The sequence below is a fragment of the Lagopus leucura genome, unplaced genomic scaffold (assembly GCF_019238085.1).
Source record: "Lagopus leucura isolate 7727_CA_CO unplaced genomic scaffold, USGS_WTPT01 Super-Scaffold_100017, whole genome shotgun sequence".
Lineage (NCBI taxonomy): Eukaryota > Metazoa > Chordata > Aves > Galliformes > Phasianidae > Lagopus > Lagopus leucura.
This window is the reverse complement of record NW_024962271.1, coordinates 9095229-9105597: the sequence shown is the minus strand read 5'-3', so window position 1 is coordinate 9105597 and position 10369 is coordinate 9095229. Positions and strand designations below refer to the sequence as shown.

Here is a 10369-nt window from a genome sequence, read left to right as displayed (position 1 = left end):
TCTTAAATCTGTATTATAAATCGTATTTTCAGCATGAAATTACTGTAGTTGAAATGTTAATGCTGCAGGTACGTATGTCATGTTTTGCACAGCAATTGTAATTTGCTTTTTCAGATGTAAGGAAAGCACTGGATGATTTGCAAAAAGTCATGAAGAATTTTGAATCACGAGTTGAATTCACAGAAGATTTGCAGAAAATGAGTGATGTGAGTGTTTGTTTTGTGCCAGAGTATTAATAATAATACCATATATAATATAGTATATAATATAGTAATAATACCAGAGTAGTCCTAAAAATCTGGAAAAAATGGATATTCAGATTCATAAAGGGTTATAAATAATGTAATAATTCTCGTCTTGTGTGTCACTGTATGTGCTTCTGTGTGTTATTTTAAAAATATCTGGGTTGTTTATAAGCAGAAATGTGTGCATTTAGTGATTGTAACTTTCCATCTTTCTAATTAGGCTGCAGGTGACTTTGTTGACATAAGAGAAGAAATTAAAGATGATAGCATTGAAACAAAAGGTAAATGACTTAATAATAGATATGCATCTTGAAATACTAAAGAGTAAAATATTCCCTATGTTGAATTACTACGTCCTGTGTTGAATTGACTGAATAATTTCATTTTGTTGTATCTTTCACATTAAAAATGGCTTCATTCTCATTGAAAATGTGGGAAACAATGTATCCCCCAGTCCCGCTATGGGATGCTGTAGCCTGCGTGGCAGCCAGCTGTATGTGTATAGGATTTTCTTTTCCTTGAGGAGTCTAAGTTGGCAGTTGTGAGTTTTCTAGAAGAAAGAGCTTAGAAAATGAAATAGCCTGACTGCCGGAGAGAGAGCTGGAGAGGAAGTCTTGTGTGTCAGAGAAGAGTGAGGTTCCAGCAGAAGAAGTTCCTCTGCCTGCAACTTGGAAAGTGGATGAGCAGTGTCAGCAGGGAGGGCAGAAGCACTGATGGAGGGTGAGACAAACGGGTTGGGTAATCCTCGTCATCCACGGGCATTTTGTGGCTGGTGGTGAAAAAGATGTGAGAACCATCTCGGTGTGCAGGCATTGCTGATGCACCAAAGCAGACGCTTCCTGAAGATTTCTGGAGAGGGCACTGGGAGGCACAGATAGTTGTGATGAGGAACTGGATGATTTCTGTGCTAGCTGAAGTGGTGCTTGATAGAAAAGACTCAGGCAAAGCGGAGGAAGAAGTATTTCCACAGTCTGAAAATAGCTTTCGTTGGACATTTTGAGAAGGAGCAGTAGTTTGAGGTTTGCAGGTGGCCAAACTGGGCTATTCATTGTTATGTTTTCCTGGAATAAATCGCTGTTCTATATATGCTGCAACTGGCTGAAGGCACATCTCTACTCTGGTACATGTTGTTGCAAAACAGAAAATGCTCTAGGAAGGGCAGCCATTGTAACTTGCCCTGAGTGGTACTGCAGCAGCATGCTGTGGGTGCCTGTGGATGCTGTTTCACCTTCATGTAGCTTTTCATTGTATCCTAAATTTCCATCAATATTGTTCTCTGAAATCATCTTTGTTTTGTCTCAAGATGTAGCAAGTGTGTACTTCTTCTGTTAGCACGATCTTTACTGAGATGGTGAGAGATGGCCTAAAAGAACAATTTATGGATTATTTTGAGGCAAGGCTGGGCTTCATCAGCCTGTATCTCTGAAGAGGACAAAAACAAGTATCTCAAGCATCTCATTAGTGTATTACTGACTGTTCTGTGGGATTCTGCTTTTTTAGTTAGCATATGAAGTTACTGGTAGCATTTTGTAGTAACAGCAGTGAATGAGCACAGTGTGTAGTGGAGCAGCAAGTGGATATCTCTGTTGTCTTTGAGCTCTGACCTGGTTTCCTAACTGGCAGAATTTTTGTCAGAATTAGAAGGGAAGAGTACTGCTATGTCAAAGCACAGTGATCAGGAAGCCATGCAGTTACCTTAGTGGTCGAATTAGTGGTTAGTGTTGAAGTGGAACAGAAAGAAACTGGGAGGGCACAACCTGAATATCAAGTTGAAATAGATTGTTAAATAATCCTTCCAAATTTTATTTGTTAATTTTGTAATTATACCAGTTGTAATTTCACAAGCCAGATTGATTACTTAGCTTATCTCAATTTATATTTAAATCTCAATGGAATACATTTCAACCTTTTCTTAATGACACAGTGAAAAATGCTGTCCTGTGGAAGAGCAGTGGTCACGCTTTCCAACATGACTTACAGTCACCTGTTTGCTTTTTCGTGTTGCTGCTGAATTTGTATTTATCTCAGGATTAAAGTACAAACGGACATATTTGAATAAGGATATCTTCAAACTGTGAGTTCGTAAAATTAATCAAGGCCACATAATTGGTTAATAAAAAGATAACTTCAAATTTTAAGGATGCTGAGTCATGAAGACACTGTGTTACTGTTGATGAGAAGCAAAAGCAGCGTTCCATAAAGACTCCCAGAGAGACGATGTTGGGCATATGTGGCAGTGGCAGAAGAGGAAGGTTTGGCTCTCCTGAATGGGAGGTTGGGAGCTGCTGATGTACTGGGGGGGGAGAATGCCCTCCAAACCTGCATGGCACCAGGCAGGGGAGCAGGCAGTGCTCCAGAGGCAAGGGGGATTCAGGAAGCAGTGCTGTCCTTCAGACAGACGTTAAAGCATTGGTGTCTTCAGTCTGTTTGATCCCTGTGTGCTAGACGGTGTGCAAACAGGAGGAAGTATTCCCCATCCTCAGTGCGTGCGTGGTTTGTCCAGGTAGCAAAGCTTTTAAGTGCCCTCAAAAACTTGTCTGTGACTATTGTTTACTCACAGGAATGTGTCTCAGGTCACTTCTGAGGCTTTAAGGTGGCTTATATGTATTATTTTTGAAAGACAAACTTTTGTGCAGTTTTCAAAGTGGACCTTCTTCACTAAAACTGTTTGTACTAGCTACGTTTTGATCAGATTACTCTGAGATCATTTGTGATGGTTTTCATTGTAAATAATAATAATAATAAAAAAGCAACCCAAAACAGAAGACTCTTTAAATATATGACTTTGTCCAAAATGAGCTAAAGTACAAACGAGGTTTGTTTTCTCAGTTAATAAACTGTGCTATTAATGGGACTATGAGCAAATGTCACATTGACATGCTGTTATCTATCAGATCAAATCAAGGCATGAGAGGTTAAAAAAAAAAAGAGAGAAAAAAAGCACCATCTGAACAACAGTGTAATAAAAATGTCATAAGATCAGTGTCTCCTGCTTTGTAAATAAACATCTGTGCTTTGCCTTGGTATTTCTGTAACATCCGGAGACTATTATCCTGTGATGGTGCTCTGGTTCATTGGCAGTGTCACTTAAACAGTTAAACAATAATTTGAAATGGAAAATGTTCCACCCAGTATGCCTTAATTCCTTTGTGTTTTGTTTTTCCCAGTTCATTTCTATTATTTATTTGTTCATTTATTATTTGTTTCAATTGTATTAATATCTTTTTTTTTTTTTTTTTTTTGTTACACAGGCAAATATAGAACAGCTCATAAACCTCATTCAAAACCAAAAGTATCAGATGCTTTTGAGGTAGATTTCCTGGCAAATGGAAGGGACACGAAATCAGTGGGCCGCTTTCAATCAGAGGAGGAGCTGTGGGCCCGCTTGGAAGAGCTTGAGAGACAAGAAGAGATACTTGGTGAACTTGACAGGTATAGCAGCACATTCAGGTTTGGAGTTCACAAAGTTACAAGATGTGTTTGTACACAGAAGATCTGTTTGTAAGTACAAGTATGTGACCAGAAAAATGTGATTAAAATTGTAGTAGGTAGAAGATGGGTGGAATGTGAACAAAGCATGTACTGCAAGGCCAAATGTTTGCCTCTGTGCAACTGTTCCCATCCAGCACTGTAGGACTTTTTATTTGAGAAGATGGAAGAGGGGGAAAGTAAAATCCATTTCCCACGGGCTAAGAAAATCCTTCGTTTACAACGTAGGAGTTAAACGTTTAATGTTTAATGGCATCCTTAGATCTGTTCTCTTCCTAAAGCAATACATATGTCATTAGCCAGAATGCCACATTTTTAGTTTGTCCAGTTGATGTGGAAAGGATTTGGACATCTTTACTGAGTATGAATAAGGTTCCACAGTCTGGCTGAAAATGTAGTACCTGGGAAAAGAGAAGTGCAGGCTTGTTGGCTGCTTTGTATGCTTGTGTCTCTCAAGAGTAAGAGTTACCTTACTTGGTTCACTTAAATGTTTTCTTGTTTCATAGGATGCCTGATACAGTTGAGACAAATGGAGAAGATACAGCCTCCTCGGAAGAGGAAAAGGAGGATAAGAGAATGGATCTCAATGGAACATACAGAGCAGAAGACTGTATTACTCAGGGCAACTTCCAGAAAGAAGTAACAAATTCAGACTTGTTTGTTCGCCATGTTAATGGCTCTACGTATTACCACAGTGATGATGAAGATGATGCAGATGTTGGAGATAGCTCTGTTCCAACTATTTTTTTCTCTCATACTGTTGAGCCTAAAAGGGTTTGTACATAAATACTTACTTGTTTCTGTGAAGAGATTTTGTAAAACACATATAGCATATATGTTATCTTACGTTATGTAGATAAGGTAGAGAGGTAACTATGTGAAATTTATTTAGATGGATTTCAACCTTTAAAAAACACCATTTAAATTTGATAAATGTGGCAGTAAAAGTGGTGTTAAAATGTAAACTGTACTGGTTTCAGGCAGATGTAAAATGTGGTATCCTATGTATAAGTTTTTAAAATGACTTTACTTAACATGAATTCAACTATTAAAAAGCTCAAGCAAATTGTCATAGGCTATATGCAAAATCCATGCTCATAAGTGCAGTGACATTCTTTAGCCTGGTACAAGTGGTAAGGTGTAAACAGTTCCTTACTGTGAACATTACTCTGTGCATTTATTTAACTTAGCTGTTCCTTGTAGTCCTCAACTGCTTGCACAGGAGAATGTCAAAACTCACAGAATCATGGAATTGCTCAGGTTGGAAAAGACCTTAAAGATCATTAAGTTCATCTGCAACCTAACCAAACTACCCTAAATCAATTGATCCTCAGCCTGGTGATTGTTGATCTCATGGTCTAGACTGTCATTTGTGTTCAATTTTCAGGTAAGAATAAACACGGGAAAAAATACTACTTTGAAATTCAGTGAAAAGAAAGAAGAGGCCAAGCGTAAAAGGAAGAACAGCAATGGCAATGGCCATGGCCATGCAACTCCAGAACTGCCTAACATCAAAACCCCAGCAGACATTTACCGGTACGTAATTTATGGTATTAGCAGTGAGCTTTCCTTGTAGCAGAACTTCTCTTTTCATTTCAGTTCACCTATAGCATGGAAGTGAGCCTACTATTACCTGAAAAAATACAGCTGGAACTGAATTTACTACTCATGAATGAAAGCTTGCGGCTTCTGTGTGGTTGCAATGCTTTTGCATCCATGAAGCATTTCTTGGCTTGAATTTTCTTTTCAGCTATCAGTTTGTTCACTTTTTTTGGAGCTTCTGAAAGTTAGTCCAGTTTGCCACTACGTATCATCTGCATAAAGTAATATAGCAGTTTGTTATGTGTTATCATCAGTCCCTTGTCATTTACTGCTGCTTTTGTTTTCAAACATAATTGACCAGGTCTGTCGCTTCCTTTACTCCTCTCATCCACCTAATAGGTGTTTCTTCTTATTTCTTCCTTCCACTATCTTCAAATTGTACTGTGGTCTTCTGTTTACATAGTTTCTCTTGCGCTCTTCCTGCCTAACTTCAGTCTGTTCCTGGCTCTCTCCTCTTCTAAAAAAAAAAAAGTGCTCTGCAATCTAATGTGTGCACTTAGAGAGCTCTACAAATAACTGAGCTTAGACCGTATGAAGTCTAAACCAAGATTAAGGGAGAATTAAAGCAGGTATTTAGGTCTTTAAAAATGAACATGGATACCTGTTAGTTGGCTGAATAAGTGTCAGTGAAAGTCACTGTTTTTGTGTCAAGCACTTACCTATCTTAAAAAAAAAAAAAAAAAAAAAAAAAGTATGAAGTCTAAGAAGTTAAAAACTCATCCAATAATAACTGGGGCTGAAGATGAGGTAGAGGATTCTTCCATGGTGCTCTCCCTCAGCTCTGCTAAGGAGCTGTATTTTCTATAGAAGCAAGCAAGTGTTCCCAAGAGTATGTGCTGAATAAAGCTGTTAAGAAACAAGTAAAACCCTTAAGACTCATCCAGTCATTGGGCTCCTCCTTCATGAGCTTGATAAAATTGGCTCTGTCTTCTAATGCCACTTGTTCTGTTCCACCCACCCTTGACTTCTTCAAGTCATAGAGATGGAGTATAAACTGTAGGAAGAGGCCTCTTTATCAGTTACAGTCTGTTAGTACTTGAAAAGTGTCCTCGTGTTGATCTGATCTTAAAAGCTGATTTTTATTTTTTTATTTTTTAATGGAAAGCAGAAGATTATGGCACTTGTCAAGAAAAAGCTTCATGCATTCCATGTGCGAGTGAATGTTTCAAGTATTTGTTTCTGTATTCTACGTTTGACAAGGACTTCGTTCCGGAATCTCTCTCGCTCTGACCTTCTGCTTCTCTTTACAAACACGGCCCTGAAAATTGCTTAGTTTACCTTTTTTCCAACTTTTCTAACCCACGCTACTTCGTTTTCTGTAACACTTTGCAAAGAGCTTTGTGTTTTCTGCTGGAAGGTGCACCAACTTAATGCTTCAATAACAGGCGTAGCAGTGTTTGCTCTGCAGAATTGGTTCTTGTACGTCGGTAAATAAAATGCCTCCAAAGGTACAGTATTGTAATTCTACAGTGAAAAAGTTGGAAAAGCACATCATAATTAATTTGTACAAAAGACAAAGGAAGATCACTGTAAATTTGTCATCTGATCCTGAAATGGTTTATTAAAGCTAACGTTTTCCTTTATAGAGTCTTTGTTGATGTTGTGAATGGAGAATATGTCCCTCGTAAATCAATTTTGAAGTCTCGAAGCAGAGAGAATAGTGTTTGTAGCGATACCAGTGAGAACAGTGCTGCTGAGTTTGATGACAGACGAGGAGTTCAGAGGAGTATTAGCTGTGATGAAGCTACTCAGAGTGACAACAGCGAAGGCATACTGGAGGAAGAGGAGGAGGCGGGGCAGCAGCAGCAACCAAAAAAGCTTCCTCCCTCTTCAGGGACAACCGAGGTACAGTTTTTAATTAATTATTGATTGTTGGCAGGGATAAAAACGAAAAATCCAAAGAATATAGTTGCTTACACCATCAGTTTGTTTGATTTCTTTAAAATGATATTCTAACTCCTACCTAGTTTTGCTTCAGAAGGACGTTATCAGATGACAGGATTTTGTCATAAACAGTGTAGAGGCAGAGGGCAGGAAACGAGGCAGTTGGCTTCCCTCTGACCTCAAACTCTCCTGTAAAGGTCCAGCAAAGTAGTTATACGCTGGTGTGCCCTTGATTGGGCCATCCTGAAAATTTCCCTTCGGTCTGTATAGTTGGCATAAAAAAAAATGTAATGAAAGACAACCTCAGCTGTGTAGCTGGTGAGTGGGAAGGGATGACTCCTTGTAACCCGGTGTTCTGCCAATATTCTGCTTGTCCTATTCCATACCAGGGTCAGCAGTGATCCAAAACACCTGCTTCCATGCTTCTGGAAAGTTCAGTACTCAATCATAAAGGAAAGAGACTGTACTGCATAAGGGAAATGATACAGTTGCACAGCAGCTGAATGAATACAAGGATTACATATAGCTGCTTGTCTGAAATCCATGACAGAAGGATATTCATCGCTCTTATTTCGTGAAAAGTTAGCCCTAAGCTGAGAGTCCAGTGATTGTTCAGTAGTGCCCAACACAACGGACAAGGTCCCTGGAAACACCTTTTTGAGAAGAAATATTTTTTACAAGAAATATATTTCTCGTAAAATCTATTATTTATCATTGCTTTTCATACGAAGAGCTACAGATGAATTCAGGTAGAAGATGTATGGTGGAAAATTCTTCCATGGAGTTAGCACTTCACATTGCAAATTTAATGGACCACATTTGCTACGTTTTTTTAAAACATCCACATGCATTGTTGATATATTTTTATAATCCATATTGTGAGGGCAGTCTGATCATTCTCTAGAATATAATCTGTATTCTTTCAATAACTGAACAAAGCACTCCTGTTGAAGTACATGCCTTTGTAAGTGCTGTTGTTTTTCTTTTGGTTATTTCTGGGGGCTGTTTGAAATACTTTATTTCTCCATTACCATTTGCCACACATAAAGTTTTTTTTTTCCTTTTTGTTTCCAATTTTGCCATGATCTTCTTAGTTTGTGTTTTGCTTGCTTTTTTTTTTTTAAATGAACACGTTTTTAGAAGAATGTAATTGTGTACAGGCATGGCTCTAGGCATAGTTTGGCTACTGGAGCAGAAAACAAACAAAAAAAGCTTTTTTTTTCTTCAGGTCCTGCAAGAAAAGAATGGCTGGTTTGTTTTGCTTTGTTTTTCTTGGTAACTGAGTTATGAATAAGCAAAACTAAGCATAGTTAATAAATCTGGTGTGCATTCTTTCATGCCCAGCATGGTCATCCAACCTTGGATGTAAACTGCTTCCCTTGTCCTTAGGCATTCTGAATTTTGTGTTTTCACTCCATACTATGATGGTCCGTTCCAAAATAGGCTTGTGAAAAATAGTTCTGAGTTGCTCTTTTTTTCAGATGTTTTCCACGAGTCCCAGCCATTTCTTAGTTAAGTAAAAATAGTCATATGAATTATCACATTTAAACATTAAATGTTTATTGGACCTTTTGTAGAGAGGGATGGTTGGAAGCAAGTTTGCTCTTCTCTTAAGTACAAATTGCTTTGACTGTTTTTTGATCATATTTGGTAAGGAGGAAGAAAAAATATATGCTTGCCAATTTGTATGCAGTGTGTCAGCTTGATGCAATTAGAAGGTATTAAGTCATAAAATATGATGTTTGATGGAAATGCTGACATACTCCAACTTTACAAAATCTCCATTTGTTATCCAAAATGAAATTATATATTACATCAGCTGTGTTATTTCTTGAGCATGTGTCAGCGAGGAAGGAAATTTTTAGATCATTTATGCAGTCGGATTGAGATTAAGTAGTACTTTTAAGACATTGTCTTTCATTCAGTCATCCTTGAATGTGCTGTATTTTGAGGTTAATTACAACTTGGTTACTTATGCAAGGAACAATCATTGATTTAAAGATATTTCTTTACTTTTGATTAAAAGAAATAACAATCCTAATCAGGCTAATATAGGGTAATGACCTTATGGGCATAGCTTCACATTTGCATTTTATTAGCTCATTTTGAGTATTCTGTTCTGTTACAGGCGTTTTCTGGAACTGTCATAGAGAAGGAGCCTTTGTCTCCCTCCCTGATACCACACCCAGTCATTGCTCACCCTGTGCTGCCTACCATTCTGGAGCAGAAATCGGAGGAAGTTTTGTCCAGAGCATCGCAAGAACCTACAAAGAGGATATCAAAATTCAAAGCTGCCAGAATGCAGCAGACTAACTAGGCCTGGCCTCCGTGCCCAACTTGGAGCACCGATGTCCACCTCCACGTTTGTCGAGATGATGTACAGCCAAATGCGTTACACCTAGCTAGTGCAAAGGGTCTCCTGTGTTGATTTGGCATTGTTTATCTTTCAAACTTCTGTTGGTGACGTTTAAAAACAGTTTGGTGTTTGAACAGTTAAATATTCATCTTCTGTTGATTTCCCTGTATGCTGTCAGCACCTTTGTGTATGTTTGCCTTATGATAGCAGCACTCGGGTTATTTTTCAAAAAATGTTCCTTACATACATTGTTTTTGTGTTTAAACCTAAATACAGGCAGTTTTGTGCCAGCTGTGATGTTCTGCATACCATATGGGCCGTTTTAAGGAAACTTTCACATTTCAAATGGATTCAACAATTATATTGCATTACTTGCTTTAGCATTTTAAGACACTTGTATTCCCATTGCTGTAGGTTTTGCATCTAGGTGTCTGCTAAAAGTTTTTTTTTTTTTCTTCTATCAAACCTCTCTGATATCTCCCTGTACAGATCTATAAAACACTGGGTTCACGTACACTGTAGGGAAGTTTCTTTGATGGAAAAGGGTATTTTGTAAGATTAAATTTTCAGTAAAAAAGCTGTGAAAGTTGTGCATTTTCTGTTCTAGTATAATTTGGAAAAAGCACAGGAAGGTTTTTATTTTGAATGCGCATTTCCAACTTGGAGTGCTTGCAACCACTCGAATATAAAAGCAGCCCGTTCTCTTCTGCCATTGTTTTTTAACCTCCCATTAATGAATGTCCATGGAAACTGAATGCTCTTAAGGAGAGAAGCATAAACTCAGACCGTGATT

General features: G+C 38.1%; 1 protein-coding gene across 1 annotated transcript in view; it reads left to right on the top strand.

Annotated features, from left to right (window-relative positions):
• URI1 (URI1 prefoldin like chaperone) overlaps window positions 1-10166 on the top strand; it is a 39412-nt gene extending 29246 nt beyond the window's left edge. Inside the window, exons 5-11 of the mRNA XM_042876992.1 lie at window positions 115-206; window positions 466-526; window positions 3497-3677; window positions 4241-4508; window positions 5122-5270; window positions 6923-7181; window positions 9349-10166. Of these exons, the coding sequence (XP_042732926.1) occupies window positions 115-206; window positions 466-526; window positions 3497-3677; window positions 4241-4508; window positions 5122-5270; window positions 6923-7181; window positions 9349-9537 (1199 nt within the window). The 3' untranslated portion in view covers window positions 9538-10166. The remainder of the gene's footprint in view (window positions 1-114; window positions 207-465; window positions 527-3496; window positions 3678-4240; window positions 4509-5121; window positions 5271-6922; window positions 7182-9348) is intronic.
• The last annotated feature ends 203 nt before the right edge of the window (window positions 10167-10369 follow it).